This window comes from Mus pahari, chromosome 23 (assembly GCF_900095145.1).
Source record: "Mus pahari chromosome 23, PAHARI_EIJ_v1.1, whole genome shotgun sequence".
In the NCBI taxonomy this organism is placed as follows: Eukaryota; Metazoa; Chordata; class Mammalia; order Rodentia; family Muridae; genus Mus; species Mus pahari.
Genome location: NC_034612.1, coordinates 11,102,766 through 11,122,905, shown reverse-complemented (window position 1 = coordinate 11,122,905; position 20,140 = coordinate 11,102,766). Strand labels below are relative to the sequence as shown.

Below are 20,140 nucleotides of genomic sequence, written 5' to 3'. Positions count from 1 at the left end.
GGTTTCTCTGTACAGCCCTGGCTGTCCTGGAACTCACTTTGTAGACCAGGCTGGCCTCAAACTCAGAAATCCGCCTGCCTCTGCCTCCCAAGTGTCTGTATGCCTTTTGTAGCTGTTCAAACTGCAGTAAATGGGTTTGATTTTTATAGACCTTACTGTTCACATGAACAGATGAATAAATTCCTTGAAAATTTATTTAGAATCTCACTGGGACTTAGGAAGCATCCATCCATCCATCCATCCATCCATCCATCCATCCATCCATCCATCCCATAGGGCCTCACTAGATGAGGCTGGCTGGCCTGGAACTTGATGTATAGATCAGGCTGGCCTTGAATTCACAGAGATCTACTTGCCTCTGTTTTAGGATTAAAAGCATATGCTAACACATGGACTCCTTGAGTCCTTTGAAGAAAGATGCAGGACTGTGACATTTGTCCCTGAGAGTAAGGGTGACTAAGCACATTCTGACCTTGGTAGAGGAGATGTCAGCACTGACTGGACAGTGTTACCTGCCAGGGAGTGCATATGAGACTTGCGTTACTCATCAGGTCTTAAGAATACTTGTCCATTGTTATGTGCTCTCTGTGCGTGTCAGCTCCCTCCACATTAGAGTTTCCGTGGCTTCAGGGACCTAGCTGTGACTGTCAGGCTTTTCTGCTGAGCCAGCTCACCACCTCCAGAGGTTTTTAAACATTAAAAAAATTTTAATGTGTTAATTAAAAAAAATAGTTGTTTTTTTAAATGTAGTTGTTTTTTTTTTTTTTAATGTGTGTGTGTGTGTGTGTGTGTGTGTGTGTGTGTATAAGTAATGTAAGTAATGGCATGAATGGCTATAGGTCAGAGGTCAGAGGACAGCTTTGGGGGTTGGTCTCTCCTTCTGTGCATCTCCTTCTTGGGATAAACTCAGGTTGTCAGATCAAGTTTGCAGGTCAGCCCCTTTACCCACTAAGCCATCTTACTGGGTCCTGTTGATTGTTGTTGGTGTTGAGTCTTTTTGTTTTGTTTTGTGTTTTTTGAGACTTGATCTTATGCAGAGAAGGCTGAAGATAAACTTCTGACCCTCCTGGCTCAGCCCCCAAGTACTGGGATAATAGGTGTGCATCATCATACTCTTTAGGCAATATTTACACATTTAAAAGCAAGCTTTCACAACTTATTTTCAACATGGTCTTGCTCTGTAGCCCCGTGCCTTCCTGCTGCAGCCTCCCAAGTGCCTGGCTGCTGATATATTTTTAACGATTTATTTCTTTTATGTACGTGAATACACTGTTAGTCTCTTCAGAGACCCAGAAGAGAGCATCAGATGCCATGACAGATGGTTGTGAGCCACCACGTGGTTGTTGGGAATTGAACTTAGGACCTCTGGAAGAGCAGTCAGTGCTCTTACCCACTAAGCCATCTCTCCAGCCCAACTCAGGTCCTGTTGATATATTTTTATGGCAAATATTTTGAGTTTCCATCTTTTATTTGTCTATTTTTAAAAATCTTTTGGTACCTATTCAACTTTATTGCCTTTGAACAAAATGATTATGAGTTGCTACATGACAAGGTGAGTGGGTGTTTCATTTGAATGAATTTTGTGTCTTTGATTGTTAAGGACAGTAATTAACCTAGACCACGAAATAGGCCAGCCATTCAAAGTAGACTCTCCACAGGGTCCAGGCGTAGACAGTGCTGTGGCTTGCCATAGCTGATGGGGTTGTTTGACCTCTAGTTTCAGGGATGGGTTAAATCTTTCCTTTGGGTTAGTTCTGGTGTTTGGATGAAATCTTCTACTGAATGTGAGGTCCCTTTTTCCAACTCTTTGATATGCCTTCTCCCAATGGACTATTTTAGAAGAAATGGAGCCGTTACCCACATCAAGATTCAGAACACTGGGGACTACTATGACCTCTATGGTGGGGAGAAGTTTGCCACCTTGGCTGAACTGGTCCAGTATTACATGGAACACCATGGGCAGCTGAAAGAGAAAAATGGAGATGTCATCGAGCTCAAGTACCCGCTGAACTGTGCAGACCCTACCTCTGAAAGGTCAGTGACATCTTAGTGGCACAGGTCTGCACTCCAGGGCAGTGCATACGATCTGTGTGACTCCAGAGGCTGGTGTCTGTCCCTCATGCTGTCGTTTTTAAGATGTGTTTTTGTTTGTTTGCCTGGAACTCATTGTATAGCTTGTGTAGTTGAGGATGACTGAATTCCTGACCCTGCCTTTACCCCCTGAGTTAGCGCTAGGGTTACAGGCATGCTTCGCCACGCCTGGCTTACATGGTCCTAGAGATTGAACGCAGGCTTGGTGCATGCTAGCAAAGCACTCTATACACTGAGCTACATGCCCTGCCCGCGGTGTCAGAGTGTTGGCAGAACACCCTCATTGCAGCAGCTGCAGGCAGTGTTCCTTACACAGATTCTATAGGGCTCCTACGTTTTCTCCGGGTAGATTTAGTATATGCTTTAATTGTAACTTTTATCAACAGCTGATGAGCTTTGGGAGTTGGGGCAGAGAACATGGAGCTTGAGATGCCAAAATAGTGTTGCTACAAGGTGCTCTGACCAGTTATTTAGCAACAGTACCAATAGAGGTCAGGCTAAGCCCAGAAGTGGAAAAGCAGAGCCCTGAAGGACTAGCTTTTCATCAGCTTTTTAACATCTCTCCCAAATGTGTAGCACATTTGTGTCTGTAGAGAACCGCCATGTTGTGGAGCTCTTCCTTGTGCTTTGGGGTGTTGGGGTGTTGGGGAGGGAGTTGAGAGATGGTACTTGGCTTTATTTATCCTGGCATTGGCTTCTGCCGTCTCCTCTCTCACTGCAGATCCTGGGTCTTGCCTTTCCCAGCTTTCTGTCCTACCTGCTAGTAATTTGTTTCTCTGGCTACCACTGTAGCCTCAAGCTGTCTCCACCCGCTTTAGATCTGCACGTGCCTTTCCAGGGGCATGTGGATGGGAGAATGCTACCAAGTCTGTGGTGAAGAGTGTTACTGCTAGGGTTAGCTTCTTCCTTACCTAAAGCCATGGCATTCGAGTGACTGTGTCAGGGTGTTTCTGTGACAACTTAAGAGCCTTGGTCTTAGAGTCTGCCGTCTGATGGCGCTGGGCAGTCTGCATCAAGACTCTCTAGCACACTAGCTAAAGGACAGATATCTAGGTCCCATGTAGACATTGCTCTCTCTGCCTGTGGGAACTCACACTGTTAAGGAAACCCCTGTCCCTGCTCCAGGATGGAGCACCATTAAAGCTTGCCTGGATAGCCCAGTGTAGTTTGAAGACCTGGGCAGCAGAGTCAAGAGACATGTATGATTAGGTTGGAAATAGGGAGAAATCTGAAATGCTTTGGATGAACTTACAGCAAAGATCCCTTTGTGTCTAGTGGCACAGCAGGAGCAGCTTCATGTGACCCTGTATCTCTGATGACTTGTTTGTTTGCTGTTGGAGTCCAGGCCTCATGCAGGCTGGGCTGTCTCCAGACGGCTGTGCAGCTGCAGATGACTTCTGCCTCCTCTCCTCAGTGGATGGGGTCTCCGTCAGGGTTTCTGTTGCTGGGATAAAATGCTATACCCAAAAGCAACTCGGGGAGGAAAGGGCTTACTTCACCTTACAGCTCATAGTCCGTTATCCAGGGCAGTCAGGGCAGGAACTGGAGGCAGGATCCTGGAAGCAGGAATGGATGCAGAGGCCATGCAGGGATGCTGTTTACTGGCCTGCCTTCTTGGTTTGTTTGGCTTGCTTTCTTATAGTACCCAGGATCACTAGCCAAGGGGGGGCATTAGAAACAGTGATGGGCCCTCCCCCATCAGTCATCAATTAAGATGTGCAGTAGGTTAGCTCACAGACTAGTCTGGTAGCGACATTTTCTCATTTGAGGCTGTCTCTTCCCAAATGACAATAGCGTCTATGAAGTTGACATAAAACTAGCAGTGCACATGAATTATAAGCCACCAGCCAGGTTGTAACTTTCTTACCTCAGCAATAAATGGCTGTAATGCAACAACTGGCTTTGTTAGGGTTAGGCACTAAAAAAAAGTCAAATTGTGTTTTTAAAAGATGGGAGATTTAACTGGGCGTGGTGGCACACGCCTTTAATCCCAGGCAGAGGCAGGCAGATTTCTGAATTTGAGGCCAGCCTGGTCTACAGAATGAGTTCCAGGACAGCCAGGGCTACACAGAGAAACCCTGTCTCGAAAAACCAAAAAAAAAAAAAAAAACAAAAAAAACCCAAAAAAAACCAAAAGGAGATTTAAAAGGAAATAGGAAGCATTGAGGATATAGTTTATTTGTTTATTTGTTTGGTTTGGTTTTGAGACAGGGTTTCTCTATGTTGCTCTGGCTGTCCTAGAACTCACTCTGTAGACCAGGCTGGTCTAGAACTCAGATCCACCTGCTTCTGCCTCCCCCGTGTTTGGATTAAAGGTATGCACCATCATTGTCTTGTGGGCAGTTTTCCAATGATTCTGGGCTCCTTTAAAAGATTTAGTGGAGGCTAGATGTGGTGGCCACACTCACAGCTCCCAATATTGGCACGTAGGAGCCTGAGGCAGGGCAGTCAAGACCACCCTGACTCACACAGTGAGACTGCCTCAAAAAAGAAAATCGAACTTTAGTTGTCATTTTTAACATATCTTTGTCATTTTTCCTGTCCGAGATGTAGATTGCCTGTCAGACAGTGCCCTCTGGAGGAAGCTGTGTGTCCGTGAAAACATGCTGTGCACACTCACGCACCGCCTCTGAAGCTCAGCTTGTTCCCTGTCAAACATGTTCATAGGTGGTTCCACGGTCACTTGTCTGGAAAAGAAGCAGAGAAGCTGCTGACGGAGAAGGGCAAACATGGCAGCTTCCTCGTCCGAGAGAGCCAGAGCCACCCCGGAGACTTCGTTCTCTCAGTGCGCACTGGTGACGACAAAGGGGAGAGCAACGATGGGAAGTCCAAAGTGACCCACGTCATGATCCGCTGTCAGGTAGAGTGCCACGGGGACCGTGGGCCTGTGGCAGCTGCACTGGGGACTTCTGTTGAGAGGACTAGACAGCGGCACCCCGCCTGTCGTGTCCTTAGACAGCGGCACCCCGCCTGTCGTGTCCTTCCTAGACAGCGGCACCCCGCCTGTCGTGTCCTTCCTAGACAGCGGCACCCCGCCTGTCGTGTCCTTAGACAGTGGCACCCCACCTGTCGTGTCCTTCCTAGACAGCGGCACCCCGCCTGTCCTGTCCTTCCTAGACAGCGGCACCCCGCCTGTCGTGTCCTAGACAGCAGCACCCCGCCTGTCCTGTCCTTCCTAGACAGTGGCACGCCGCCTGTCCTGTCCTTCCTAGACAGCGACACCCCACCTGTCCTGTCCTTCCTAGACAGTGGTACCCCGCCTGTCCTGTCCTTACTTGGCTGCACCCCGCCTGTCCTGTCCTTCCTAGACAGTGGCACCCCGCTTGTCCTGTCCTTCCTAGATAACTGCACCCCGCCTGTCCTGTCCTTCCTGGACAGCGGCACACCGCCTGTCCTGTCCTTACTCGACTGCACCCCGCCTGTCCTGTCCTTCCTAGACAGTGACACACCGCCTGTCCTGTCCTGTTCTAGAGAGCGGCACCCCGCCTGTCCTGTCCTCCCTGGACAGCGGCACCCCGCCTGTCCTGTCCTCCCTGGACAGTGGCACCCCGCCTGTCCTATCCTTGCTCGGCAGCACCCCGCGTGCGACTCACCATGCATCGTGCGAAGCCCCTGTTGTTGTTTCTTTCCTTTTTGTTGTTGCTGTGTTTCTCTGTTGGCTGTTTTGTTTGTGTCTTTCTGAGATAGGCTGTGTGGATCCATGACTGTCCTGAAGCCCATTGGCTGGTGACACTGCACTGTCCCTCCCATGTCTGTGGGTGCACCCCTGGGGTCAGCAGACTTCAGAAAAGCACCCTGTGTCTTTCTGAACACACGCAGACTGCTTTCTTGTCACATTCCCTAGTGTGCAGCATCAGGGCTACACACGTGACATCACGTGATGCTGGGCAGAGGCATGGTGAGGAATCTGAGGTGATGGGAGTGTGTTGTGCCATGGTAGAGTTTACATTTAATTTTGATTTAGTTACATTTTATGCCATTTGTTGTCTTTGGTCCTGGGATAGAGCCTAATTCCTGTCCCACCACTGAGCTGCAGTCTCCTGCCGCCCCTGCCGCCCCTGCTGCCCCTGCTGCCCCTGCCGCCCCTGCCTCCTCAGCACCGCTGCTTCCTGTCCTTGAGAGTGCTCTGCTGTTGGGCTTTCTGTTCTGGGAGTCAGTCTCTAGGTTTCAGTTGGATACAGTTGAGGTTTCTGCAGTTGGCCAGGTCAGTGCACCCACACTCCTTCAGATGCCCTCCTGCCCAATCTCCAGAGTCTGGAACACTGTTGTCGTCTGCTGCTGACTGGGGCTCCTGAGCCTGTTCACCATCCAGAGCATCTGTGGGTCTGCGTGTCACCAGTGTCACCATTTGACCTCTTGTCACCGTGTCTTGGCCTTTTTTTTTTTTTTTTTAAGATTTATTTGTTTATTTTACTTATGTGAGTATACTGTAGCTGTCTTCAGACACACCAGAAGAGGGCATCAGATCTTACTACAGATGGTTGTGAGCCACCATGTGGTTGTTGAGAATTGAACTTGGAACCTCTGGAAGAGCAGTCAGTGCTCTTAACCGCTGAGCCACTTTTCCAGCCCCCATCTTGGCCTTTTTTCCTTGGATACTACATATAAATGAGGGACCACTGTCTGCCTGCTCCTTTCTTGGCTCATTTGCTTTCCTGGGGGGCTCTCCTGCCTCATCCACTGCCACCAATGACAGGGTTCTCTTGTCAAGTGTGGCTCCACTGTGATGACGTGGACACGAGGTATGTTAACATGATACAAATGTCTCTTATTCTCATCATGCTCTCTAGACAGACATGTGGCGCTTGTGTCTGTGTACAGGTTCATGTCACTAAGAACACAGTGGCTGCAGGTGGGTGGGAAGACAGGAATGTAGCATGAGGTAATAGCGCTATCCGTTTGGTTTTGGAAGGAGCTGAAATACGACGTTGGTGGGGGAGAGCGCTTTGACTCTCTGACAGACCTGGTGGAACATTACAAGAAGAACCCCATGGTGGAGACTCTGGGCACAGTCCTGCAGCTCAAGCAGGTCAGGTTACATGAGGACTACAGGGGAAGGGGCTCAAGGCTCATTCCACAGCACGTGGCCCTGTTGCTTCCGGCCTGTGGTGGCACGTTTACCATGGTGGGAGCACACTCAGCACACAGGGATTACCACAGAGCTGAGAAACAGACCAGAAGGGGAGCTGATCTGCTTGCTTCAGTGACCGCCACCACCCCACACCCTCACATGCACGCACGCACGCACGCGCGCACGCACGCGCGTGCACACACACACACACGCACACCCTCACATGCACGCACGCACGCACGCGCGCACGCACGCGCGTGCACACACACACACACGCACACCCTCACATGCACGCACGCACGCACGCGCGCACGCACGCGCGTGCACACACACACACACGCACACCCTCACATGCACGCACGCACACATTTGGGATGATGTGCCTCCTGCCTTTGCTTCTGTGAAGTCTTTTTCTTTCTGCATTGATACTGTTTAAAGCATGCTTTCTCCTTTTCCACCACTACTGAACTCAACAGCCCCTCAACACAACTCGTATCAATGCTGCTGAAATCGAAAGCCGGGTTCGAGAGTTAAGCAAGCTGGCTGAGACCACAGATAAAGTCAAGCAGGGCTTTTGGGAAGAGTTTGAGGTAAGTCACTGACAACTTGCTTTTCTGTGTGCTATTAGATGATGTTTGAACAGGTAAGAGGGCTGGGCTGGAGCCTGGCTGCCTTTGTTGTGTGTGGCCGGTTGCTGAGGGGCTTTTTTGAAGCAGAGGGGCATTGTGTTCCTGGGAAGGATTGGCAGCTCGCCTCAGACAGATATGCCAGCGGCTCCATTTACTTTTTGGTTCAGACAACTGGCAGAACCCCAGGGAAGCAGGATAGAATTCCTCTGGCATCCGAGGACTTCAGACAAACGGCAGCTTCAGTGCCATGCGTGAGGCCAGGAGAAGGGTCCTGGCTGTGAGTTCACAGCATAGCAGGAAAGTTAAGGGGCTGACCTGTCCTGAGCCCTGCTCCCTGAGCCTGTCTGTGGCCCTGTACGCTCATATGCTGCCGACCCGTGTGTCCTCTGGTTTGTCTGTCTTTCTCTCCTTGCTCCTTTGACCAGAGCTTTACAGACAGATCTCTGGCCTCTTTCCCTCCATAGTCACATGCCTTATGTCACTCATGCCTGCACATGACACAAACCTATAAATGTCTGTGCACTGTCTATGTTTATATTTTGTTTTGGTTTTTCCAGACAGGACTTTTCCATGTAGCCCTGGCTTGCCTGGCACTTGCTCAGTAGATCAGGCTGGCCTCCAGCTTAGAGATCTGCCTGCGTCTGCCATCCCATGCCCACTTTAGAGGATATTTTAAATTTATTCTTTGATAGTTTGGGATTCAGCTAACACGCACCCTCCTCCATTTCCCCCTCCCTCTCCCTCCTTTCTGTTTTACAGGACTGGTTAGTCCATGCTTTGTGTAGGACTTGAGGATTCAATAGCTGTTTGTGCCACCATGTGCCAGACAGCTTTTGGAGAGAGGTGCTAGTTCCATTCCACAGAGGAGTATGAGGTCAGAGAGGTCAAGTCGATTGTCCACCCTCCTTAGCATAGATGTTGATAATCTCAGTCCCGGAGACGGGCTCATTCTAGAACATTCTTGGTGCTGGTTCTGCAGTGATGCATAAGGACTAGAACTTGGGTCTGGTCTCATACGAGTCATTGGGGTGGATCCTTTGAACACCATTCCAAAGTTTCCTGTTGAGAGACGGAGGGATAAAGGTGTCAGTGAAGGTCTGATAAGAGCAGAATGAGCCATGTGGCCATCTTTAAATAATTTATTTAGTGATTGGTCCTGCAGATCAAGTACAGGACTTTGTGCAGGCAGAGCCTGTGCTGTCCCAATTAGCAGCACTCCATATTATCTTCCTCTTTTTTTCAAGATTGAATATTTCTATAAAAATGAACCTTTTGCCTCAAATGCATAGCCAGTAGTAAATACTTGATTGCCAATAAAATACCGTTTTCCAGTGTCTTAATTACTATAAAGTAAAGGATATTTTAACATAATCTTCAACAAGAGGGTGAAGAGAGAAAGAGGAGCTGGGGAGATGCTGAGCCGTCTTTGCAACCCCCCAGCCCCGAGACTTCTGAGTGTAGCACAGAGGAGATGATAGACTACAGCTTCAGTAGACATGCTCAGGTTTGCCTTGAACATAGTCTGTACCATTTCATCCAGAAGTTGGCCCTGCCGTGGGAAACCAACGCCCACCAGACCTCACTCTCAGGAGAGGAAGAAGCTGGGGTCTCGTCATCCTCCATGGCTATCTGTGTTCCTTTCCCGATCTCCCTCCCTGCCCAGGATCTGTCTAGCTGCTAGTCCCTCATCTCCACCTCCCAACTGCTGGCATTCCAGTACGTTCCACCATCTCCCTGGCTCACCCTTTGCTTAGTGGCCATGGGAAACAAATTGTAGATGGCTTCCCTTCACAACACATGAATTCAGCCCGTCTTTTATACACCAGTAATGGCATAAAAGAAAAAGTAAGTGGCTTTGTGTGTGGCATACCAGTCAGGTTCCCATCTGTATTGTTGGGGTTGTACGGTAAGTCAGAGCATTGAGGGGTGGGTCCTGCAGATGAGATCTCAGATTGTCCCCACCTCTCCAGGGAAGTCAGCCTTAAGGAGCCCCATGGCTGGAGTTGGGGCCGTGAGGCTAAGGGAGAAAGGCTACTCAGGTTGTTGGAAGTTTACTCCCATTGTAGTTTCAGTCCCTGAGCTGAAGCCTGCGCCTCACCCGCAGAACACTGTTATGAGCGTGTCAGAACTGCTTCCCGGAGAAGGGTCAGTGCAGCACCCTGTGACCCAGTGTGCTCTGACTGGGGCTGGGGTGGCGGTGGGTCTCCCCTTTCTCAGCGCACTCTGATGAGCTTTCGGAGGAGCCTGGACTGCAGCGTGAGGCGCAGTGAGGGCTGTTATTGGGGGGCCGGAGGGAGCGGGTGTGGACCCGTCAGCTTTTACTTGGGGCACGTTACAAGTTTTGTTTCGTGTTTTTGTTTGTTTGTTTTGGATACCTCTTCAGTCGTCAGCTTCTCCCTCTGGGAGTTTTCTCAGGGAGCCTTCCCCACTCCCTGTCCCTATTGCGAGCTGGGTACTTCCTTCCTATTATACGTGTGCATAGGGATCTGTGGATAACCTGTGTGGCTGTTGGTTTAATGCATCGCACATCCAGAGAAGCAGATAACCCCTGTGAGTCTATTGGAGGAAGGGAGTACTTTGCAGATGTACTGCTGAGGGAACAAGAGGGTGTGTGTCATCCAGGAAAGTGACCAGGGCAGTGAGGGTCCTGGACAGTTCCACTTGGTTCCTTATAACCTCAGACTCCAGCAGACAGCTCCCAACCCTCTGACTCCCAAGTAGACTTCAGATAAAGTTCTGTGGATGTGTTGAACCTGAGCTCCTTCAGAGAGCTGCGTTGGGTTAAGACACTTGCTCCAGACTCGACAGAGGGGCTGCCACTGATGCTGTGGTGGCATGGGGCGGTGCCACTGATGCTGTGGTGGCATGGGGCAGTGCACTGGGCTTTGCTTCACTGGTGGACAGCTTGCTTTCATCCCTGAGTCCCCGATGGAACTCTGGGCTGTGTGCAGCTGAGATTGACATCCCTCATGCCCCAGGCATTCTGATTCAGGCTCACAGGCTGGATTTCAGGAAGACTTTAGTTTCTGAACTCAGTGTTTCTGATTAAATCTCAACACATGACGAAGGCGAGAAAATCCAACAGACAAATCCCAAACAAATCCCAAATAGACAGAACCATAGGACATTGCTTTACTGGGGTTACTTCCCCAGTGTTGTAGCTCCTTTCCTTAGTAATTTCGGTTCTCTGCTGTGCAGTCTCTCCCTTCAGAGGGTGCCTGATGTGTCCTGCCTGATAGCTCTGCTGGCCTCTGGCTGGGAGGAGCCCCAGGGCCTTTGGCTGCTGCCCCCCATGTCTCCAAAGGGACTCTGTCCTGTTTATAGGCACTGTGACTCTCCTCAGAGGCAGCCATGCTTTACAGAAACAAGCCTTTAGCTGCACCCGGGGTGCTGTCTGGAGTGATAATTCTTGCTGGTGATCTTTACTGGACATATTCCCTTGGTGACTAAGCAGTTGACATTAAAGGACAGCCCCCAGTCAGACTAGCTGCAGGCCCCAAATGCTCCAGGTCACAGGCTAGTGGCAAATCAGAGCATTCCCAGGAGGCCCCCGGCACAGCAGTGTCGGGGTCTGAGGTCTCCTCACTTGGTCTGAGCTCTGTCCAGTTTCTGACAGCACAGCTCTCCACCTGGCATGTTCTCTTTAGGGCTTTTTTGGCCTTGGCTCTGGAATTACATTTGCCCTATCTCTTTCCTTCTGGTACCCTTTGCTGTGGAGGATGAGGACGTTACTGCTGCTTCTCAAGCTGTGAGTGGCCTTCTGCAGCTTCTGTTCCTTTTTAGCTCCTTTCATCTTGAGCCTTTTTTTTTTTTTTTTATAAAGATTTATTTATTATTATATCTAAGTACACTGTAGCTGTCTTCAGGTGCACCAGAAGAGGGCATCAGATCTCATTACAGATGGTTGTGAGCCACCATGTGGTTGCTGGGGTTTGAACTCAGGACCTTTGGAAGAGCAATCGGTGCTCTTAACCACTGAGCCATCTCTCCAGCTCCGTCTTGAGCCTTCTTTAGTGTGGCATCTCCCTTTGGATGCCATTGAGGTTTTTGTTATTTGAGGCAGGGTTGTGTATAACTAGCTCAGGTGGCTAGCCTCAAGCTCCCTGAGGCTGGAGAGACCTCGAACTCCTTGCCTCTACCTTCTAAGTAGCCAGTTTGTGCAGTGCTGGGGATTGGGCCAAGGGCCTCGTGTGTGCTGCGTAAACACACTACCAACTGAGCCGCACCTTCAGCACCCTTCCCCCTTTTCAGTATTTGGACAAGCCTGTGCCGACCTCATCTGCTAAGTACTGGGTTCCCAGGCACCCACCACCATGCTTTGCCTTGCTGAGGCAGGCTCTCTCCCTCCCCATCCCTCTCTTCCTCTCTGTTCCCCTTCCCTGCTCAGCTCCCCATTTCCTTCCTTGCATCTTGAAGCAAGAGCGTACCCCTGCTTTGTTCCTTTCCTTTCCTGCTGCCCGTCCTGCATGCTCCTCCTAACTGATCCAGCACACACAAGCGTGCGATGCTTCAGTGCTCTGACTCTGTGGTTGGGGCGGGTTTCTACTCTGCTTCTTACTATCTTTGCTCTTCAGACTCGTGCCTCCCAAACTAGTCCTCTTCCTGTAGAGACAGAGCGCTCCTTTTGCTCCATGGCTTTGGAAGTTCCGCGTTGCTCTGGAGCTGAAGGCTGGGCCGTTGGTCCCCTTGATGCACTTTCCTTCTCTTGCTCCCAGGGCTAGAACTGGAAGTCCTGTTGTTCCCTCCCATGTCTGCCTTCTTTGGAAAGGAAGGCATTTCCATGATCTGTGTCCTGCTGAGCACTGGGCCTCTCTGACCGTTGAGCCAGGTGGGCTCCAGATGCATGAAGAGATGGTGCCTGTGTGGGGTGGCTTGGGTGGGCAGGGCATGGAGAGAGGGTTTCAGCTTGATGTTCAGGTCTCCTGCTTGAGGAGACTTGAGCTTCCCTATCGCATCCCCTGCCTCTGATGCTGTAACATCCTTGTATAAATCTCAGCGTTTCTTATGCGCCTGTCTATTCAGGAACCTTCAGTGACTCCTTTTTCCTTTTGGAAGCATGGCATTTTCATTGTGAAGAACCAAGAATCTGACTCTCAAGAAAAGTCAGAAAGATGTCCTCATGGGTGGCAGATAACAGATGGTTTCAGCTTGAGGACTTCTGTTTCATGTTCCGTTCCAAGTTGTCCATGTGTGTTTTCTTCCACTGACCTGAGATTGCCCTGCCTTGCTTGCTCCCTCGGTCTTCTGCCAGTTTCCTGACTTCATTTCTCCTCATTCCTCTTCCTCATGCGCTGAGTCTAGACGTGCTGCCCAGTCTCGCCCTGCCCTTCTTGGCGTTGGGCTATCCAGTGCTCCCTTCATTTCTCTATGGCCCCGTGACTCCTGCAGAAGAGCCATCCCAGACCAGCACAGATGAGTGCTTTGTCTTTCACAAGCTGTTTGAGTGTATGGGTGTTTTCCTTGCATAGATGCCTGTGTTCCATGTGCATGCAGTACCTGTGGAGAGGCATTCCTGGAACATCAGATCTAATTCCCTCCAATTGTGAGCTGCTGGGTGGGTGCTGGGAACCAAGGCCAGGTCCTGTGGAGGAGCAGCAGGACATTCACTGCTGTGTCGTCTCTCCAGCCCCTCCTCACATTTCCTGAGATTGCATAGTGGGATGGTGTCTCTCCACCTCTGGCTCTGCTTAGACTTCTGCTCTTCTGAGAGCTCATGGTTTGGTTGTAATTCCCAGGGAATGATGTCACCTGTCTGTGTCCTAGTTTTTCTTTTTGCTGCCTGGCTTTGCATTGTCTTCAGTGCAGTTGCTGAGTGATGTGCAGGTTCACAGGACTGCTGGTGAATAGGACGCTGCAGAACACAAACCTCGGTGTAGGGCAGGGCTAAGGGATACAGTCAGACTCCTGTCCCATTAGCCTGATGCCCAGAAGGAAGTGGTTCTGGCAGAGGCTAGCTGCCAATCTCAGCTACAGCTGGAGTGCCTCTGGAGACAGGAGAGACAGTCCTAACTCCTGAGGTTTTTGTTTTTTTGTTTTTTTGTTTTCCGAGACAGGGTTTCTCTTGTATAGCCCTGGCTGTCCTGGAACTCACTCTGTAGACCAGGCTGGCCTCCAACTCAGAAATCTGCCTGCCTCTGCCTCCCGAGTGCTGGGATTAAAGGCGTGCGCCACCACGCCCAGCAGCTGCTGAGATCTTATTGGCTATCTAGCTGCCCTTGTTGTAGGGCTGAAGAAGTCTGAGCAGTCTGGGCCCTGGACATGTGTAGGGACGGGCTGCAGAGTCATGGAGGGAAAGCTGGGGTATGCGTTATCCATTTGTTATCCCTGAAGGCTATCAGTCAGCACCCAACTGCCTGGATGCAGAGCTTGGGCTTGACCCCTGGGGGCCTCAGGGCTCACAGCCTGGCAGGACCTCCACAGCATGTGCAAGAGGCAGTGGGGAATGTTGCACAGAGCTCCTGATGTGGCACTCTTGAGTTTTCTTGTCAAGGTCATTCTTGGTAGCATCCTCATTGCAGGAGCTAAGATAAGCCAGGCAGGCGCAGGGCCCTACCTTTTACAGAGATGAGTTGTAACATGTCCTTATGAATAAATGTCACATGAAGTTTGGATCATAGGTTACAAGTTACTGTCAAGTTTTAGTAAAGCTGCAGGCCCTTACTCTCTGTCACCATTGCCAGGGCACCTCCCCTTCCCCACTCCTCGCTCTGGCTGCTTCTGAAGGAAGGGTCAGATCCCCTCAATGCATGCACTTATTTTTGAATACCATCCCTGTGGCCTGTCCACCTCATTGCCTTGGTGGCCAGCTCAAGGTCAGGGAACACCAGCTCTCAGAAGGCAAATGGCTTTAATAACTTGATCTGAACTCATAAGCATTGTATTGTCCAGGCCTACAGATCTTATTTACTCTCTACTCGGGTGCCACCAGCTAAAGACTTGCACTGTGCACCATGTGCCAAGGCTGAACTTTGTATGTTGAGCCTGAGCAACCCCCTCCCCCCGTCTTTGAAACCTCAGCTAAGTGAAGTGAAGTGGCGCAGGCTCCCTTGTTGTGCTGGATGGCTCTGCCTCTCTCTCCTTGCAGTGAGCTTCCCTTTTGGCACATCATAGAGGAACACTTTCATTTTAACTGCCTCTTACCCTCTTCATTTGTCTGTTTGTGATTTTCTATCAAAAACGGCTTAAGGGCTCTGTGGCAGATAACTGCCTAGCATACATCAGAGACCCCAGGCTCCACCTTCAGCACCACAGAACCAACAAACTAGGCTTGCTGAGAGCTAAAGAGACACTTTTTTGGTCATTTTGGAAACGAATCTCCCTGACTGCCTCAGCCTGGCCTTTCTGGACTGGGCCAGTCTTCCTTTATGCTTTCTCTCTTTCCTTGATGGCGTCCCCAGTTCTTTGCCCCTCAGAGCTGTCTGGCGCTTTCTTCTGGAGTCCATCTCGCCCCCTGCTTTTTCCTTCTGGGTCAACTCCTTGCATTTTGTCCAGGTTTCCTGGGGGAAGTGTAGGGCAGCAGCTCTGGACACAGCTGTCATTGAGGTGCTGACTTGGGCGTGACATCAGAGGACCCCGAAGCTGGGTGTCTTGTCTGGTGACACCAAGCTGCTTCTGCCTCTCCTGTGACCATAGTCTAGGGCTGAAGACCACACTGTGTGCCGTCTGCATACCCTGAGCTGCTCGCACCAGTGCCGGCCTTGTGTCTGAAAAGGCCTTTCTTACACCTGTTGTAGCAAGTTTAGGGACAAACAGTTAGGTAAACAGGCCGGGTCACTGAAACAAAGAAAGAAGGCAGGGATTCCTGAGCTTCCCGTCCATGTTTCTCCCTGGTGAGTGTGCTGCTGCCGTTGTAAGCATGAGGCTCACATCCCGCTCTGGGACTGTGACTGTGACCATCTTTCCAGGTGATAAATAGTCTCTAGACAGACTCTATAGAGTGGCAGAGCCAGAGTTGTTCTGAGTGACTGGGTAGAGTTTTGTTGTCCCTCCCTCCCCTCCCTCCCTCCCTCCCTCCCTCCCTCTGTTGATTTACTTGTGTATGTATATGTGTGTGCATGTGTGCATGGATGGCTCTTACAATGGTGTGTGTGTGGAGGTCAGAGGACAGCTCTCAGACGTTCCTCTCTTTCACGTGTAGTTTGTGGGGACTGAGCTCAGGTCGTCACATGTGCAGCATGTGCTCTTACCCATTGAGCCATCACTTCCCTCTTCTGGGCACATCTGATACATGATAAAATGTACTTTTCTGTTTCCAGACGCTACAACAACAGGAATGCAAACTTCTCTACAGCCGAAAAGAAGGACAGAGACAAGAAAATAAAAACAAAAACAGATACAAAAACATCCTGCCCTGTGAGTATCTGTCTCCTGCCTTACTGAGCTGTCAGTGTGCTCTGGGGTCACATGCTGGCGAACATAACCAGCCATGGTGGGACTGATGCCCTCCTGATGCCAGGAAAGCTGCAGTAGCGGCTCTCTGTGGTACTCTCCTGGTTGTGTTACCAATCCTGAGGCTCGCCGTGCCTCAGAGTCAGACTCAGGCAACTGCCTCACAGGCTGAGTTGTGTCTCTGCTCCTCTTGTCAGGTCTGTGAGTCAGAGGTAAGTGCCTCTCCTCTGGGCCTTTGTTTCCCATTCGGAGAAAGGAGCCTACTGGGCTTGTCACCTTCTGCTGGCTCAACTCCTGGGATAAGGAGGGACCTTGTGAACACCCAAAGCTGAGCCCCCTGAACCATACACACGGTGATGGGGGGGCTGGGGCCTTCAGTGAGGACCCCATCATTGCACAGGCTGGCGCTTACTCCGCTGCTGCACATTTTGATGTTACCTAATCTAGAACTGAGTAGACGAAAGCAGGGCACTTGTTTTGTCTGAGCGCTGGGAAAGTGAAGGGCAGATCTCACCACTCAGGGTGAGCAAGCACTCTGCCGCCATGCCGCAGCCCCAGCTCTGGTCAGAAACCCGCGCATGTGCGCGTGCGTGTGTGTTCGTGTACATTCCACATGGCTGTCTGACTTGTGTAGGTGAGGCTGGGAGCGGGAGGAGGCATTGTCTCATGAGACAAGCAAACCAGAGTTTGCAGAGAATCATGTGGAACTGAATAGGGGTCCTGGGGACTTGGAGGACCTCATTCTTTTTATTTCTAAATTTCGCCCCCTCAAAGGAGGTTCTCACTGTAAAGTGCAGCTGTAGGGAAAGCTGAAGGGATCAGTTGCTTACTGTTTCTCAAATGACCTGTCTGCTGCTGCCTGCTGCTGTGCTAACCACCAATCGGTGTGTCTGCTGATCCTTCAACCCAGGGCTACATCACCAACTCCTTTCTTTTTCTTTTTTTTTTTTTTTTTTTTTTTTCTTTTTTTCTTTTCTTACCAACCCCTTTCTTAAAACCTTTTTTTTTTTTTGAGACAGTTTCATAAGTTGTCCAGGTGGGCTTTGAACTTGTGGTTCTCCCATTTCATCCTTCGGTGTAGCCGGGATTCCAGGCCTGCACCATCCTTTGAGGTGCACATCTCATTTCTTTAAAGATGGGGGATGAGACGAGGCAGAAGATCAAAATTCTATCCATGAAACACATCCAGCCTTGCTTCTGATTCCCATTGTAAAATACATTGGTTTTAATAGAGCATTCAGAATTCTATACCAATAATGTATTTTTGTACAGAATTAAGACAACTCATACTTTATGAATCTTGTCTTACAGACACTGTATTTTACTCTGCCTCCTTAAGAAACCTTTTGTTATAGAACATGTGGAATATATCAACCCACAAAAGCTGACATATTGTTGCCCAGCTTCAGGAATAGCCAGTTCCTGGGCAGTTTTGTTTCGTCTGTTCTCGGGCCCACCTCTCTTTCCCTAGGTGGTTTTGAAAATCTTAGACGTTATTGTTAGTACTTTAGTCTTTTTAAAACCAGAAACCAGCTGGGGGTATAGCTGAGTGGCACACTGTTTGCCTAGCATGTATGTGCAAGGATCAGGGTTCAATCCCTGTCTTTGTCATCAAAACCCAGATAGGAAGACAATCAGGAGCCCAAACCTTTTGGGTTGAAATAATTTTGGATCTATAAGACATTACGAAGATAGCATAAATGGTTCTCATACCCAGTGCCTGTATCCCAGAGCATCCCCGAGACAGGGAAAGCCCGGTGGCGCACCTGTCCGGGGCGGGTTGCACATGTGCTGACTGGACGTTTGATCTTGTGGAAGTCATTGTTAGACTGGCTTGGCCTGAGCCCCGCTGGCTTCTGCTGAAGCTGAGGACTGACAGCGGTCATCTCTTTCTCCTCAGTTGATCATACCAGGGTCGTTCTGCACGATGGGGATCCCAATGAGCCTGTTTCTGATTACATCAACGCAAACATCATTATGGTAAGCTCGACTTTTGCTGTGTTTTCTGGCCATGTGTTGGAAGCCACTTTATACCCGTGACACCGTCTTTCAAATGCTTGAAGGCTTTTCTTCCTGATTTCTAGCCTGAGTTTGAGACCAAGTGCAACAATTCCAAACCCAAAAAGAGTTATATCGCCACTCAAGGCTGCCTGCAGAACACCGTGAATGACTTCTGGCGGATGGTGTTCCAGGAGAACTCTCGAGTCATTGTCATGACCACAAAGGAAGTGGAGAGAGGGAAGGTACACGCTGTTATCTTTTCTGACCCCCCCCCCCGCCACCCCCCAAGCAGCTCTGGGCTCTGTGTGCCCAGCATCTGATAAAGTATTCTTTACTATTCAAACTATTGAATGTGTTTCTGGGTAGTGGTGGTATGTGGCTTTAATCCCAGCACCCAAGACAAAGAAGCAGGCAGATCTCTGAGTTCGAGGCCAGCCTGGTCTACAGAGCAGTTCCAAAATAGCCAGGGCTACACAGAGAAACCCTGTCTCAGAAAACAAACAAACAAACAAACAACAAAATATTGGCTGTGCCAGGTGGGTCTGGCTGGCCCCTGGGGAAGGCTTGCTTGGATAGGTCTCAGTGTGTGTGTGTATTGCCTTCTCCTTCTCTTTTCTAACTTTTTCTTTTCAAAGATACAGTGTTTTATGTTCAGCCTAGCCTTGAGCTCTGTGTAGGAACCCCTTAATTTAAAGGAACCCTTTAATGCTCCTGCCTTTTTAAGTGCTGGGATGCAGGTGAGCACCCATGAGTCCAGCGTGCTTATCGGTGCTTTCTGATTGGAGTTCATGGAGCGCTGTGGAATGTCCCCACTCCACACAGAAGGCTCCTTAGTGCCACTCCCCCAGTCCCTGTCTGCATGGTGGTGGTGGTGGTGGTGGTGTCGTCGTCGTCGGGATCTCTCTCCCTCTGTCTGAGCCAGGACTTGGCTTTTGCTCAGCCCGGTCTTTTATGGTGTGTGCTGCTCCCAGGCCGGGCTGGTGCATGTTCACAGCAGCCATTGTGGTTTTGTTCCAGACATGTTGCTTGGGTGTTTTAGTATTTTCTGTCTCCTTTTGACATGTTTCTGTTTTGATCACAGGGACTGTGTTTACAGTCACTGTTTTAACATCCATATGTGCTAATTCTGTTGTTTGTGTCATACTCTTTCTTCTGCAAGTTAGGTAAGGTGTTACCCTGCTGGGTCCAGAAGGAGGAGGGAGGAGGGAGGAGGGACGTATGGGAGCAGAGCACACCGATGCCACAGTGAGCTCCTCGGGTGACAGATGCACTCCTGGGCTGTTACAGTGAGGGTTGCAGCTGCCTGTGTCCCACCCATTCACTCTCTAGCATAGAGAGCCTCCTGTCACTTTGATGTGAGTTCTTCTCCACCGGGTTCGTCCCCAGCTATGCTTTCCCACAGTAGCTCCATTCTGCCTCTTGGTGGTGCTTGATTAGGTAGGTAGTGTCTTCCACGACATTGGCCTGTAGCCTCTGTTCTGTGCCGTGGAGTGCTCAGCTGGAGTCTTGTTCTTGCCTTTAACTCTTCACAGACTGTGGCCTGTGCGAGCCCCCTCCACCCCCATGCGTGTTACTTTGTATCAGCTGCCTAGCCATCCTTTGTGTTCCACCCCACACCCCAGCCTCCCGGCCTTGAGCTGAGCTCCTAGGATGCTGCAGGTTCCTGAACGCAGTGTGTCGCACCTCCAGGAAAGCAGACATCTCTAAAGACTGTGCTATCTTTGCATCATTCCGAAGTGAAATCAGTCTATAGGTTTTTGATACTTGGATTTTAATTGTGTTCTGGTTAGAGTTTTTGTTTGGATATTCTCTATTGGCTTATATAAAATTGAGTGCAATTTTATGGTCACATATAGGAGCTAACCTGAGACAGATGGGACTCTTGGTAGTTGAGCCTGGCAGCTGAGAGGCATGTGATGGTGCAGGGTTTTGGTTGGTGTTTTTTTTTTTTTTTTTTTTT

The 20,140-nt window shown here is 49.9% G+C and overlaps 1 protein-coding gene across 3 annotated transcripts in view; it reads left to right on the top strand.

The window, feature by feature from the left end:
- Ptpn11 (protein tyrosine phosphatase non-receptor type 11) overlaps nt 1-20,140 on the top strand; it is a 60,115-nt gene that overhangs the window by 18,006 nt on the left and 21,969 nt on the right. For all 3 annotated transcript variants that reach the window (XM_021222713.2, XM_029533535.1, XM_029533536.1), the window contains exons 3-9: nt 1,840-2,034; nt 4,759-4,951; nt 7,004-7,120; nt 7,639-7,752; nt 16,047-16,143; nt 18,080-18,159; nt 18,264-18,422. In XM_021222713.2, the coding sequence (XP_021078372.1) occupies nt 1,840-2,034; nt 4,759-4,951; nt 7,004-7,120; nt 7,639-7,752; nt 16,047-16,143; nt 18,080-18,159; nt 18,264-18,422 (955 nt within the window). The remainder of the gene's footprint in view (nt 1-1,839; nt 2,035-4,758; nt 4,952-7,003; nt 7,121-7,638; nt 7,753-16,046; nt 16,144-18,079; nt 18,160-18,263; nt 18,423-20,140) is intronic.